Source organism: Notamacropus eugenii, chromosome 1 (genome assembly GCF_028372415.1).
Source record: "Notamacropus eugenii isolate mMacEug1 chromosome 1, mMacEug1.pri_v2, whole genome shotgun sequence".
Lineage (NCBI taxonomy): Eukaryota > Metazoa > Chordata > Mammalia > Diprotodontia > Macropodidae > Notamacropus > Notamacropus eugenii.
The window spans coordinates 461,552,963-461,569,213 of record NC_092872.1 but is presented as its reverse complement, the minus strand read 5'-3'; the positions used below and the strand labels follow the sequence as shown (position 1 = coordinate 461,569,213).

Here is a 16,251-nt window from a genome sequence, read left to right as displayed (position 1 = left end):
ACCTAGAGGGCCACATGTAGTCTTGAGGCTGCAGATTCCCCATCCCTGTGCTAGTACTATGGCCATTTTATAGATGAAGAAACCGAGACTCAGAAAGGTTAAGTGACTTGCCCACAGTCAGAGAGCTTATAAGTCTCTGAGGTAGGATTTGAACTCAGGTCTGTCTGACTTCAAATTCAGCATTTTACCCATAGGGTTACCGAGCTGTTTTTCAATTTCTGCTGCATAAATCTACATAATTCCTTGTTGTTTCTTCCTTAGAATGCCAGCTCCTTTGGAGCAGAGACTATTTAATTCTTTGGACAAGCATTCCTCATGCCTAGCATAGAGTCTGACACAGGGCAGGCTCTTAAACACTTGTTAATTAATTCATCGAAGTTCATCCACCAGGAATGACCTCCATACAGCCAAGACAACTGGCCATGCAGCCTCTGTCAAACCTGACAGGACGTCCTTCTCCATCTTTGGAAAACTCTGCTGGGAAGTTTTCCTTTCAATGGAATCCAAGCCTGCCTCTCTTCGGCATTCCACCATTGCTCTCTGTTCTGTCCTCCAGAGTCAAGCGGAACATATCTAAAGCTTTCTGCCAGCTTGTCCTACCTAAACTCTGTCTTCTCCAAAGCTCAACACTCTTACTTTCTTCAACCCCTCCTCTATCTAGTGCCTACACTCCAGAAATAGTCAGGCAGTCAGAAGTACCACTGGCCAAAAAGATTCACGACTTCCATGGATCTGGGTCTTCCTTTCCATGGCCTAGTTTCTTTGAAGTGTGGCTTAACTGTACCGGAACTCCAGACATGACAGTTTCTGTGTAGGACTTCTCCAATATGCAATCCCATTCAGCCCAACTGACTTTTAAGAGTTAACACAGAACAACCCTCGACATGGCTATCCTGTAGTTTCCACAGCTAATGGCATTAAAGGGTCACCTGCAGCTTCTACCTTGTCTTGGGAAAGTTGAGTCCTTCAGCAAAGACACAAGAGGATTCTTGGCCCCCCGGCTCATTGTTCTTAGGATCATCATCTGTGCTACTGGGTCCTGCCTGATCCTGGACCCCCAAATTTAAAGTAACTGGGTCCCCCATTCCCATGTCTGGAGTCCCTGCTCTATAAACTGATCCTTCCAGGACCTAGGTCTTAGCTCCATTCTCCAGTCTCTTTCTTGGATTCTCGCTATGGCCTGCCAGAACTCATGTCAACTCAACCTGCTTGGGCCTTTGTCTACTGTGTCTTGCATAGAGCAAGTACTTAATAACTCTTTAGTTGAATTTGTCTATTGCCTGTGACAAGATGCTACCATTAAATCTCTCTGAGGCCTAGTGCTCACCAGCCAAGAGATCCTCATATCTCCCAAGACTAGGCAGTTTCTCACTTATGTGTTCCACTCACATGGGCAGGTCTAGCCTCCAGAACCTACTAAAGCTATCCCTCAGTTCTAACAGGATGGAATTTTATCCTCATATACATGTATTTTTTTCTCTTATATCCATAACTTTAAGAGGTAATACAAGGCACTGTAACTCCCCCCCCCCCCCCCCCCCCCCCCCCCCCGTAGGGCCCTATACTCCTGATGGCTTTGTCCTACCTAGGTGCCCACAGGCCTTCCATGACGCCCTCGGGCCCTCTTCCTGCCATGGTGCCATACACACACCTATCTCTCCTCCTGCTTTATACTTCTTGCTCTGGGAACAGTAATCAAATCAATACCATCATTCCTAAAAAGTATGTCAAGCAGTTTTCCATAACCTCACTCACTGTTCTCATCATTTCCCAGTCCAAAATATCTCTCCTTGCTACTACTCCCTCTTCCTTCGTTAGAATATAAGCACCTTGAGGGCATGAATTGTCTTGTTTTTTTACATTTGCATCTCAAGGGCTTAGAATAGAACCAGGCATATAGTAAGCATTTAATAAATGCTTTTTCATTCATTCAATCACTCATTAATGAAGGGAAAAAACTTCACTAAAATTCTCTTTTGATGGCTCACAAAATTGTGGAGGGGATTTTGGATTCTCCATGGCTGTTACAGAGAGTAAGCATTCGTATCTACTTTTTGTTACCATTCAGTCATTTCAGTTGGTTTTAACTCTTGGTGACCCCATTTGGTGTTTTCTTGGCAGATACTGGAATGGCTTGCCTCTTCCTTCTCCATTTCACTTTATAAATGAGGAAACTGAGGCACATCACAGCATTAAGGGACTTAGCTAGTAAGGATCACCTAGCTAGTAAGTGTCTGAGACCAGATTTGAACTCTGGAGGATAAGTCTTCCTGACTCCAGGTCTGGCAAACTATCCACTGTACCACCTAGCTGCCCTGGTATCTACTGCCAAACAGGAAACACTCTGAATACCAGATTAGTGATGAACTGAGTTCCTAAGTTTGGGAAGGCTCATTATGAGGTCGCAAAAGCTCTGGAAGACTATGTATTAAGCTATGAGGTACTGCAGTGTGCATGAATGGAAGGAAGTTTCACATTGATGGAATCACAGATCTGTAAAGCAAATACAGCTTTCTGAATTATCAGGAGCACAAGATTAGTTGAGTTGTTTTGTGCTCAAATGGATCAACCCTAGATAGTACATATGAAAAAAAGTTTCTCCACATCCCTGAATAAACAGCAAAAGAGTCAATGCTGACATACTCGCCCATGTAGCCTTTGGAGGTGGAGTGGAAGGATGCAAGTTCCACGTTGCTTGAGTACTCTGGTCCCATCTCATAGAGAACTTTCTTGAAGGAATGAAATTGGCAATCCTTGGGATATACGTTGTCCTGGTACACCTGAGTAATCAACCAAGGAGTAGCAAAGTAAGTCTACGTATCAACTCATATAGATTAAAATGAGAAGTAGAACAACTTATATACAATAACAATAAAACTCTAAAGACAAACAACTGCTGAAAGATTTACGAACTCTGGTCAACTGGAACCATGATTCAAGCTGACTCATGATAAAACATGTCGCCCATCCTCCTGACAGAGCTGATGGAATCAGGGCATGGAATGAGGTATGTCTTCTGGATACAGTCTTTTGGACACAAATTCTAGGGAATCTGTTTTGGTTAGTTATGCATATTTGTTATAAGGGTTTTGTTTTTCTTTCATTTTCAAAGGGAGACGGAAGAGAGTGGGGGGCAGGGTGAGGAAAAGTTAGACGTTTATTAACTGAAAAAAATAAAACAAAATGTCTGAAGTTGGAAACACCACAGGATCATAGCTCTGGAGCTGAAAGGGACTTCAGGGACCATCCAGTTCAACTCATTCATTTTACAGATAAGAAACCTGAATCCTGGCAAAATTAAGGGCTTGCTCAAGGTGGCACCATGGAGCTCCGTGGAGGCTGTGTCATGGTAAGGTAGGCTGGGACAGCATTCCTGAGGTAGGAGACCATCATAATAACAGACTGATGATACCCACTCAACATCCACACCCAGTCCTGAAGGGGCCACAATCCAAATGTCATAAAGACACACAACATAGAGAGCTTGAGTGGAATAACCAAATCTAATGTTTACAAACCAACCATGAAGGCTTTCTTGGCCAAAGGGCAGGCTTAGCTAACAGAAGTACTTCTAGAGGTTAAACAGAAAAACCTAGGGGGAAGGGAAGAAGACTTGAAATGTCTATTTCTCTAGGTATGCAAGGGGCTTTGGGAACACAACGGCAAAACCACAGCTCAGGTTTCTTTACCCCTTTATCCAACCTAGCAATTCATTAAGTTTCTAAGAGGTAATATGGTGTCCTGAAAAGACATCTAAAGTTGGTGGTCAGGAGACAGGGCTTCCAATTCTGGCTGTGACTCTTCCAAACCACTTAACTTAAATTTGGGCCAGAAACCCTTGTAACGTTATATCTATAACCATGGACAGCCCTATCACAGGGTGGCTGTGAGGAAAGGACTTTCAGAGCCATAAAAGTGGTAGCAGAAATGTGAGTTCTGAGCCTCAGTTTCCTTATCTGTGAAATGGGGTAAGTCTTTGCCCTCCCTATTTCAAAAGGGTGTCATAATGGTAACACATAATGGAGGGAGGATATTCTGAAAGCTGGAGAGCGCTGTACCCATATAATTATTTACATGGCTTCACACCCAGGACCAGGCTGAGCGTACAGGCTCCTCTTACCTCATCAGCCAAGAGGAAGAGTTTCTCTTCCCAAGCAAAGTGAATCACTTCTTCAATGCATTTTCTGCTCTGGACTTGACCTGGAAAGACCCCACCCAGTAAAAGAAAACAAAACCAAAAGTCAATTTAAATTTGTTTAAACTGGCGCCAGGCCCAGCTTCCCGCCCACTTTTCCAGTTCCAACAATGTCCAGGATCTACCCTTCTCTCTCCTGTCACTACCATGCCAGAGTCAGCATGGGCTGCCTTAGATGATATGCCTTGGGGACCTCTAAAGGCACCCTTTCTTAACCTGCTCGTGCACAGCTCCCCACAGCAGACAGGGATGAGTAAATGACTAGTCAGATTGTCATGTACTTTTGTGGAACAGGGAGAAATGTCACAAAATGTAGGAGGAGCAAAAATGAAGGGAAATGAATCAATTAACTTAGCTATCTTCTTGTCAAGCCTGACCAAGTCATATGGATTCTCTTATTCCTAGACAACCACAAACCAACCCATAATCAGGAACAAATCATTACAGCCCCCTGATCACTATGAGTTTGGGTTTCAATCCAGGAGTCTCTTCTGAAGATTTTAAGTCCTTATTCATACCCTAATCTGCCTATAGTATTACCACAGGAGGGTGTTCCAACTCTAAAAGAAGGTGCTTAAAAGTCACATCGGTGTTTTGTTTGCCTTTCATGATTAGACTTAGCACGTTAGACCTAGGCTATTTATCAGGTATACCTTTTTAAGGTTTGAAAAGCCCCGGCTTTCCACAACCCATCAATATTTATTTTGTGGCAATTCAAGTTGTTTGGGTTGCTATGAAGAATCAGAACCCTTACTGGGCCACAACAGACAGGGGGGCATAAGTTTTTTTAATAATTCATTTGTTTTCAGTTTTCAACTATCACTTCCCTAAGTTTTAAGGGGCATAGTTTTTGAGGCTTGCTTAAGGGCATACAAAGGTCTTGTTTGGGGTCACCATTTAAAGGAAAAAAAGCCACAAGAACATATGGCCAGCACATCCTTCCTCCTAAATGACAGGTGATCTTAATTTTAAATGTAAACTAAGTGAACAATCCCTTTCTACAGTGAACCTGTCTCAGTTTCCTCAACTGCAAAATGGGGAGGATGATAATAATAAAATAAATAAAAACCAAATACTTGTCAAGTGCTTAACACAGTACTTGGCACATAGTAAGAGTTTTGCAAATATCAGGTATTATTATTACTATTCCCAGACTCTCTTTACAAACTCAAGTGATCTTTTCCCCTTTTCAGGTAGCTATGGATAGGAAAAGTATTTTCCCAAGTAAATCAAGTAAGTCAAATGCATCACAGTTTTTTGTGGGAGCAAAGAATTGGAAACCAGAGGGGTGTCCATCAATAGAAAAGTGACTGAATAAAATGTGGTATATGAAAGACGGGGATTTATTGCGTCACAATAAATGTCCAACGTCTTCCTGTGCTTCTCTGAATTCCTTACTAGTATGGACTGATTCAGGGAGAAAGAACAAAAACCAAAAAGACCATAATGTAAATGAAACCAAAATGAAACAGAAGTTAATTGTAACAACCGTTCAGTTTTACTTTAACAGACTGTAGTGACAAAACAAAACCCCACCAAAAAGAAAAACACCAAAACTAAAAACTTTAGAATGACAAAATAGCTGCATCCATTAGGAATTCAAATGTTCCTTTCACCTGGGCGGAGCAACAATTTCTGCCCCTGAGAAAAGATTCCAGAATGAACTCAGACACATTTCAGTTGCTGCACATTCTATCTCCAAAGAGAAAGGGAACAGTGATCATTAATGGATTTTTCAGGCTGAGTAAAAGGAATGTGAAGCTAGAAGCCAGAACAGATACAGGCAGTGTCGTGTACAAACTGTTGTTAAAAAACAACAACAAAAGAAAAATATATACCATTTATGTTGCTTTTCAATCCATGAAAAATGTGATTTTTTTCCAAATGGCAAGTCCTCTTCCACCTCCTCTCACCCATACAATTAAACAGTCTTGTAAAATTGAGGAAGGAAAAGAGTTATGCAAAACCCACCAACACAGCAAACACATCAGACTGGTTATGCAACATTCTACACCTGTAGTCCCCCACCTCTTTGGAAAAGAGACAAATGCCACATGACATTTCTTATTCAGATCTCGAAACACATCCTAGGTTCTGGGCCAAGGAGGGGACACATACCTCCACTGTGAATACCGGATCATAAAAAACAAGTAAGCATTTGAAAATGGTAGGAAAAGTATGTAACTCTCTTGAACAGCCAATTCGATTATGCCTTAATAGATAAGTTTTTGCTTAAACTGCTTCCAATCAGTTACCCATTTGTAGAGGCGGGCAAAACCACCACCTTGCGCTGAAAAACATCTCTATTGATTTGGACATAGCGATTTAATGGATACCCAGAAGCCTCATCAAAAAATGGCATCTCCCTGCTGGTTCCAACATGTACTAACTGTCTATCTGACCTGGAGAAGTCATTTGGCCTTGGCCAAATTTTAAGTCCCAGCTAACTTCCTACCTTGTATAGGAAGTCTTTCCCAACCCCTCTTAATTCCAGTGCTTTCCTTCTGTTAATTACTTTCTAGTTATCCTATATATAGGTTGCTTTATATATATGTATATACATACATACACATATATACACATACACACATATCTACATATCTATCTATCTCCCATTAGATTACAAGCTCCTTGAGAATAGGGGTTGGTTTTTGCTTCTTCTTGTATCCTCGAAGCTTAGCACAGTGCCTGGCACATAGTAAAAGCCTAATAAATGTTAAAAAAAAATTGTTTTTAGAGTCTTCACCTGCAAAATGAATCCAACATTTATACTATATATCACAGAGGCTTATTTGAGGCAAAGGCTTTCAGTAAACTATAAAGAGCTCTAGAAATGGGCATTTTAAGTCAGGATGGATTTTTAAAAATCACTTAATCTCTCTGTATCACAGATTCCTCATCAGTAAAATGGAAATAATATTTGGACTGCCTAGCTCACAAGGTCAGGCAGTGGACTTGGAGTCAGGGTACCTGGATTTAAAACCCAATTCTCCTTAGTTATATGGTTCTGGAAAAGATAGAGACTCTCTGAATCTTAGTTTGCTCACAGTTTGCTGTGAGAGGCAGCAAAGGTAATAGATAGTATCTAATACTTAGCTGTTATTAACCTCATGCACAGCAAAAAAAAAAAAAGTATGAATTGCATTTTAAAAATTACTTTATAAACTATAAAATGACATATAAACGTTTTGGGGGTCAGAGACTTATGGTTTCATTTGTGGGAGAAAATCTCCTCCACCGATGAAGATTAGAACTTCATTGAAGTTGAACTTAGAGGCTTGGAGAGTTGCTTGGGCCCCTGAGAGGCTGTGGACTTGCACAGAGCTCGTATGTTTCAGATAAGACTTGAAGCCAGGTCATCTTGACTCTGAGAATAGCTCTCTACATGAGTCACAACATCATACTGCCTTTCTAGACTGCAAGTTATTATAATTATTATCCAAGTCAAACATTATTTTATTTATTTTTAGTTTTCACTATTCACTTCTATAATATTTTGAGTTCTAATTTTTCTCCCCTTCCCTAAGACAGGGTGTAATCTGATATAGGCTCTACATATACATTCATATTAAACATATTTTCACATTAGTCATGTTGTAAGTAAGAATCAGAACAATGGGAAGAACCAGGAGAAAGAAGAAAGCAAAAAAAGAGAGAGAGAGAGATAGCAAATAGTCTGCTTCAATCTGCATTCAGACTCCACAGTTCTTTTTCTGGATGTAGACAGCATTTTCCATCATGACTCTTTTGGAGTTGTTTTAGATCAAGCAGCACAGCAAAGGACTATTAGTGAATTAAATACTACCATGAGAAAATCCTTTCTTCTGGGAAACTGCTACCTCCACATGAAACTTGCTGTCCATGGCTGCTGGGCCCTGGTGACTCTACTTTATACCCCTCCGTTATCTACTTTGTTCACCTCCATTAATCCTGAGACACTCAGTTTGATTTTCCCCTTCCCTCAAAGAGAATAAAAATGTTTAACCTCACATAGAACTTAGACTGAATTGAATACTTGCTCCATTATAGTCATAAGAAGTAAAGTTATGCTTTGAACTAAGCTGAAAATCAGTTGTCTGGGTTATTTTTTCAATGCCATTTACCTGTAGGGTTTCCAGGGTTGATGATGCAGAGGACTTTGGGGTTACAGTACTCCTTGGCTTCAGTCACTGCCCGTCGGAGCTCATTTACATCCAGAGCCCAGCAATTTTCTTCATCCAGGTAATAGTTCACCTGGATGGCATCCAACTCCGAAATGACAGCTGAGTACAGGGGATACTGGGGTATGGGGATCAACACTCCAGTTCGGGACTTTCCTCCGCCAGACACCAGAATCTTTAGAATTGTCTACAAGGGGAAAAGTGAGGGGGGAGTTGAATTAAGAGTCTTTTTTCATCATTCACCCACTCCTGGTTACCTTTCACAAACTTAGGCCAATCAACCAAACTATAATTTTGTTCTGGTTGTGAAAGAAACCTCTAACACTCCCAATACAATCCCTAGGACTGCACACAGCTCACAGACTATTTGAGGTAATAGGGTCTTTGAAAATCATCTAATTCAACCCCATCCAGGAAACCCTTAGGGCTTGGGTTGACCTTTTCCCTTTCAGAAGCCAAGAAAAAGACAAATGAAAAAAAAGCCTTGGCTTCAGAGCAAAAGTGGCACATTCAGTCCATGTAGAAATAAAGACTTCCTATTAGTAGCAATAGCATTTATAAAGTGCTTTAAGGCTTACAAAATATATTACCTACATTATTCCATTTGATTGTGAAACTGAATTTGAAGTTGTTCTCCTAAATCTAGCACTCTTTCCTCTCTCTGCACCCCCTTACCTGCTTCTATCAGGAACTAACTGTCTAAGGATATAGAAGGATACCCCTCAGTGGAAGTGTGTATTGCTAGCTCTGCTAGCTATGTCGTGGAAGGGGATTCATTATGAGTGAAACGTGGGCCCAGATAGCCTTTTAGGTCCCTTCCAACTCTGTGGTTCTGCAGGACTTGGATCCAGGTCCCACCTTTGCTATTTGCTACCGGTAGGAGTTCAAATAAATTACTTCACCTCTCTGTCCCCATCTATAAAATGAGAGGGGACAGGATACAACTGGATAATCTCTAAGGTTCATTCCCACTTAAAACCTTATACTCTTAAATAGATAAGACAACCCCCTCCCCAAAACTCCACAGCAATACCATCCTAATCCGCCAGAGGGAGCTATAATCCCTGTTTTCCAACTTGAGAGCAATGGGGCCACTGTGGGTGTAAGACACATGCTGAAACCATGTGGGAGAAAAATCCCTAATTCAGGGTCTTCCAGGGGGTAGATAATTCATTCAGTTAACGAGCCAAAACCACATTCCTAGTGGAACATCCTCCTACTCCAAACACAGGCCTGTGTTCTTTTTTGTTCCTTCCTGCACTGGCTGTGCAGAGTTGGAACTGTTAAAAAATCAACTGTGAACACAATTAATCAAAGGGCCATGTGTGGCACAGCGTGACTGTAGACAGCTGTCTTCCTTGTCCCTGCCTACTCAAAACAGCTTCCAGAATGAAACAGGGTACTCCTGACAGCACAGAGTTAAAAAATAAAATAAGCCCAAATCAGGAGCCAGGGGTTCTTGTTTCGGTGTGGGTACACACTTGCTTTGTCATCACTGGAAAGTCTCTCTAGGCCTCCCTCTCTAAAACATTTAAGAGAATTTGAGGAAATCTGGATTCTAGGCCCTGGTTCTGTCACACACCTACCTGCTCTGTGACCCATGGCAAGTGATGTGACCTCTCTGGTCATCAGTTTAATCATCTGTCTAAATGGGGGAAATAATATTGCCAGCCTTCCTTATGAGAGTATAAGGATCAAAGTCGAGCTATGTAAATGAAAGAGAAAGCCTCTTCAATCCAAACATCCAGTGTTCCTCCTCCCTTTCTGACTAACAAGACAAGGAACCACGGAAAACCTCAGGAAAAAGGGAACAGGTTCTACCGCTGGATTCTAAGGGTATGGACAGCTTTCCTGGGACAAGTCCCTTCAAATCCTGGGTTCTGGACATCACCTAATGAGTATCCCACTCCCCATGGTACAATGGAAAGGAAGGAAGGAAACAAGTCCTTACTAAGAGCCTACTAAGCATCAGACACTTATCAAGTATGATCTCATCTGATTCTCACAACAATCCTGGGAAGTTGATATTATTATTGTCCCCATTTTACAGGTGAGGAAATGGAGTCAGACAGAGGTTAAGCGACTTGCCCAGGGTTGCACAGCTAGTCAGTATCTGATGTTAAAGTGAACTCAGGTCTTCCAGACTCTAAGATGACTCTATGGACTGTGCCACCAACTGCTCAAGGCAGTTAGGTATACAGAATGAAACAGGATGGAGGCTTGAACCTCCATCTGAAATGCTAGGAGGTTCTAATCTTAGCTGGAGGCTCTGGGCTTCCAGAGAATTTTGCTAACAATCTTTTTTTATAATTTTTTATAAATATCCCCAAGTAGGTTAGGGTAACTAGGTAGCACAATGGAGAGAGTGCTGATCCTGGAGTCGGGAAGACTCCTCTTCCTGAGTTCAAATCTGGCTTCAGACACTTACTAGCTGTATGACCCTGGGCTTAACCCTGTTTACCTCAGTTTTCTCATCTGTAAAATGAGCTGGAGAAGGAAATGGCAAAACACTCCAGTATCTTTGCCTAGAAAACTCCAAATGGGCTCACAAAGATTTGGTCATGACTAAAAATGAGGAAACAATAAAAAGTAGGTTAAACTTGGATGGGAGTTTCCAAACATCCTCAGGTTCAAATGAGTCTGGGGAATCATTGGCAGTCTGGGGAAGCAGGATGGGAACTGGTTAGGCATAGTGTCTTAAACACTGTTTTTCTTTTGTGAGGGTAGTAGCTAAGGAGTGGGTTCTACCCTGCCCACTGCCCAGTCTCCATAAGAGAAAGTTGTGTCTCACTGCATTTCCCAAAAAAGAAACTAGACAAGAGGAGAGTCATTTCTTCTTTTTGTTTTCACTTTCCCCCTACATAGCCTACCTTGTCCAACACCACCACCAAAAGCATACTCGAGGACTAAGAGCCTAGAGCTGGAGGCCAAGTGCAGCCCTCTTATTTTTCAGATGAGAAAAATGAGGCCCAGAGAGGACTAGGTGACTTGCCAGGGTCACACAGCCACAAAGTACCTAGGGCAGTCTCCTTGAAAGCTGGGTACTTCTGTCTTTCTATCCTCAGCACGAGCCCAGTGCCTGGACCACAGAAGATATATACTTAATAAAAGCTTGCTGATTTATTGCTTGGACTAGATAATCTCTTCAAGTCATTCCTCTTTAACATTCTGTGGCTTATGGTTCTGTTCTCTCCCCTGGGGGCCTGGATCTGGTATAAACTTTAAAGTTGCACACAGGTAGCAATTAATAAAGCAGGAAAAAATTCAGTCCAGGGCAAGTAAAGTTGTACCAATGTGTTTTTACTTATTGTCTAAGTAATAATCACTTACATTTGACTGGAGATGACCCAGGATGCTGTGGGACACCTTGGCCCCTTTGGGCCAAGGTCTTTTCAGGTACTCACTTAGGGTGAGGTAATGTCCATTCACTGAACAGGTCTGTTTAAGAAGTAGCCAGCGCATGGCCCCTTTAATGAGGCTAAGAAAAAAACTCAGGCTGGGTGGGAAACAGCAAGTTACTACTGGTAATCACTCTTAAGCCAGGAGGGTCCAGAAGAGCTGTTAGTCAGGGGCCCACTGGCATCCCAGCTTCAGAGTGCAGTAGGTTTAAGGTTTTGGAAAGGGAGGGAGACACAGGACAGGACAATAGCCAGTAAAACTCAAGTCAACTGGGTATCTTTTGGCCATCCAAATTTACCATCCTTTGCAGAGGAGAAGGAAGGGGATGGAGAGGCAGGCAGGAGAGGAAGAGCTGCATTACCGAGCTACCTGGGTCCCCATTCAAGCGGCTTCATCTACTCACAGGACTGTGTCTCTCCTTCTTTGCCAAAGAAGACCGTGCCATCAGAGAAATGATGACATGACTTGCACTGAACTTTGTTTTGAGTGAAGGAGGGCTGTGCAGGTCACCAGCCTCACTACTCCTGAGTTAGCTGAATCCAGTGACCAGATAGTCATCAGGATGACTGGAGAAGACCCAGGATCAATAGTAACTGTTGCTGTTTCCCTCCCAGCCTGTTGTCTTTCTTTTTCTTGGCCTCAATAAAGGGGCCATGCCCTGGCTACTTCTTAAACAGGCCTTTTCAATGAATGGGCATTACCTCACCCTAAGTAAGCACCTAAAGATACCTCGGCCTAAAGGGGCCAAGATCTCCCAGTGCATCCTGGGTCATCTCCAGTCATCTTGATGAATATCTGGTCACTGGATTCAGATGGCTCTGGAGAAGTGAGGCTGGTGACCTGCACAGCCCTCCCTCATTCAAAACAAAGTCACATGCAAGTCATGTCATCATTTCTCTAGCAACAAAGGACGAACACAATCACATTTATGGAGTGCTCTAAAGTTTGCAAAATGAAAATAAGTATATCCCACACCTACTACCTCCTTATCCAGTTTTCTCATTCATTTATAAAATGAGGGAGTTGGACTAAGAAGTCTCTTGAGATGTATGAGATGATTTAAGCCTTACAACTCTGTAAGGTCAGTGCTATTATCACTCCTGTTTTACAGATAAGGAAACTGAAGCCCAGAGAAATGAATTAAAGGACTTCCCCAAGTTATACATCTAATTAAGTATCTGAGTGAGGGTTTGAACCCAAGTATTCCTGACTCTAAGACCAGTCCTCTTTTTCACTGTACTTTGCTATCTTTCAAAGAATTAACAAGTCCTCAAACTCCATTCTCATTTGCTAAGGCTGCTGAGACAGGTGTGGGTGGGTAGATAGTTTCTTTTCCTTTCTATCAGCCTCCTTTCTCCCAAGACACAGTTAGAGACAAGGCCAGCACTTACAGAAATACCATCGCTAGCTCCAGTTGTCAGGTAAATGTTGTCTGGGTCTGCAGGCACACCGCCATCTCTCCTCTCAATGTAGGCTGCCACGTCTTCTCGGATGCAGTTGACGCCCTGGCTGGCACTATAAGACCCTGCAAGACAGTAACCAGATGCTACGACACAGGCACACCTACCACCCTGAAAGCATTGCATGTCTGGTTGCTACAAACTAGACCTCTGTGGTTGAATGGAAAAAGCAACGGTTTAGCGGACAAGGCCTCATGCTCTGGTCTTGACCTTCCTCCCCACCTCCCCACCCACCCAACTGGCTGAGTGAACCCAGGTAAATCTATATGCCTCCATATTTTCACCTACAAATTTGGGGATAATACCTGCCACGTTTACATCCTGCAATAAAAAGACAAAATAAATTGCCCCATATTGTTTTCTAACCAATTGAACAAGCATTTACTACGCAGACAGACAGAAATAGTCCTTCACCTCAAGGAATTTACATTCTGCCAGGGTGGGGAGAGGCTTTTATTTGGCCTAACCCCTGGGAGTTGGATTGGTGTGGTACAAAATCTGTAAATTCAGATGTAAGGAACTGAACGGGCTGGTAAACAGCCTGCACAGAGTTTCAAGTCTGCCATCTGACTCCAGCTGTACTACTCTAACCCTCGAAGGAGCAAGTCTCTAAGAACATAAACTGCAGTACACTTGCAGATCTGAAATTGAGAGAGGGAGCTCCTTCCCCTGGGAAATTCCCCACAATGAAAAAATCATAGATGCAGGCTAAAACAATTTTTTGACAGTCTTTTCACATGATGGGTATTACTCTCATCACCTAGACTAACCCATGAGGCTCCTCAAAGGCAGGTTTTGTCCTGTCTTATTTCTACAATCCCCAGTATCTAGAACAATGCTTGGCGGGTAGTAAGTGGCCAGTGGAGACACTGACTGATTGGTTCAGTTCTGTTTATTAGCTGTAGGAGAGCAAGAAAGGTGGTTTCTACCCTTTTTTCTAAAGGACTTACATGCCCTTAGTCATGTTAGGAGTTTCTATGGTATTAAAAGATAGTACTCATGTGGTCCAAAGTGTTCCTCTATCACACAATGAGTAATATATTATATTACTTTATCAGCATGATATAGAAAAGGCGGAACAGCATGAAGAGAGAGCTGGCCTTGGAGCCAGGAACACCTTGATCCAAGTCCATCCTTTGACACATATAAGCAGTAGAACTGTGGCAAGTCAAGAGACCCCTCTGATCCCCCAGGGTGAGCCAATCCAAGGAACTCAGTGAGGACTGTATGCCAACTGGGAGCCCCTCCCTAGATCAAAGAAATCACAGGTCCAGTGCCTATGTCTTATTCTATTAACCTTACAACATCACGTATTTCTAGGGGGCTTAAGCTTTCTTCACCACTCTCTGAAGTAGATGGTAGAAGCACTGTTACCCCCTTTTGTAAAATGAGGAAGAACAAAAAGGCCTAGAGAGAATGAAGTGACTTGATCATCTGCAGACCCCTTCCAGTTCTATAACCAATGATGCTATAACTTGCTCCCGACCACAAAGGGAATAAGGACCACAGCCAGGATTGGAACTCAGGCCCTCTGATTCTAAGGCCAATGCTTTTTTTGGAGTGGCACCTTAAAAAAATGGAAAGAAGTCCAAGACTGGTATACTTCTGAGGTCTGGGTTCAAATCCTTTCTCTGGTACTTACTGGCTATGTAAGCAGGAGAAAGTCATAGAGTATTTCTGAGCATTAATTTCCTCATTTTAAAAACGGAGACTTTGTGCAGAAATACCATTGCTAGGTCTACATACCAAAGACATCAAAAAAAAAAAAAAAGACAGCAGGGGGAGGGGAAAGAAGGATCTATTTGTACAAAAATGTTTATAGCAGTTTTTTTTTTTTTTGTGGTGGCTGCCCATCAATTAGGAAATGGCTGAACAAGCTCCGGTATATGACTGTAATGAAATAATTATTGTGCTGTAAAAAATGACAAACAGGATGATTTCAGAAAAACTTTGGAAAGACTTACATGAACTGATGCAGAGTAAAGGAACAGAACCAGGAAAATATTATACATAATACCAGCAATACTGTTTGATGAAGAACTGTGAATGACTTAGCCATTCTTAACAATACAGTGATCCAAGACAACCCCAAAGGACTAATGATAAAGTATACTATCCGCCTCCAGTGAAAGAACTGATATCAGCTGAATACAGACTGAAGCATGCTGGTTTTCACTTTCTTTCATTCTTCTTCTTTTATTTGAGTCCTCTTGTACAAAATGAATAATATGGAAATATTTTACAAGATTGCATATGTATAACCTACATCTGATTGCTTACCATCTCAGGGAGGGGTGAAGGAAGGGAAGGAGGGATAGCATTTGTAACTCAAAACTTTAAAAGGAAACAAACATTAAAAATTGTTTTAACATGTAAAAGGGGGAAAATATGTATGTATGCATGTATGTATGTATATGTGTGTCTATGTACACACACATATTTATGTATCCTGTAGATGTCCTGCAGAATACTGATCTACATCACAAGGCTGTCGTGTCACTCAAAAGTGAGGACTATACAATTTCTGCGTGTACTCTAAAGCCTTATGTAAGTGTTAGCTGTTGTTACATCATGCTGGCTACTTATATTGGCTTGCCTTTATGTCTTTAATGACAGGTGTTGAGCCAAGGACCAACTGAAGAGCAAATACAAGAATGACCTGTTCTTTAAACCAAAAAGGAAAGTAATTCCTGGAGAGAAATGAAAAACGTGGGCTTCATAAAAATATATCCTTTGTCTCAACAGAGAAAAGTAACAATCCTGGCTCAGTCAGCACGAGGTGCCTGGTACAGGGACAACTGTCTAACAATAGCTGGAGACATTAATAAATTTCCCATTTGTCTTCATCAAAGAGTCTCCAGGCTGATAAGCCCAAGTTAAAAACGTAACAGGAAAATGGAATAGAAGAGCTAAAAGGCACTTTTAGATATCAGCTGGCCCAGGCCCTCTCATTTTAAAAGGGAAGAAAATTGTGGACCACAAAGAAGTGAGCTGCTCATTGCCACACAGTAACTAGAACAGCTATTTTTGTAAAGGA

General features: G+C 41.9%; 1 protein-coding gene across 1 annotated transcript in view; it reads right to left on the bottom strand.

The window, feature by feature from the left end:
- Window positions 1-16,251, bottom strand: part of GPT2 (glutamic--pyruvic transaminase 2) — a 55,155-nt gene that overhangs the window by 18,355 nt on the left and 20,549 nt on the right. The window contains exons 5-8 of the mRNA XM_072632132.1: window positions 13,146-13,279; window positions 8,299-8,542; window positions 4,121-4,200; window positions 2,644-2,780 (exon numbers count right to left, since the gene is read on the bottom strand). Of these exons, the coding sequence (XP_072488233.1) occupies window positions 2,644-2,780; window positions 4,121-4,200; window positions 8,299-8,542; window positions 13,146-13,279 (595 nt within the window). The remainder of the gene's footprint in view (window positions 1-2,643; window positions 2,781-4,120; window positions 4,201-8,298; window positions 8,543-13,145; window positions 13,280-16,251) is intronic.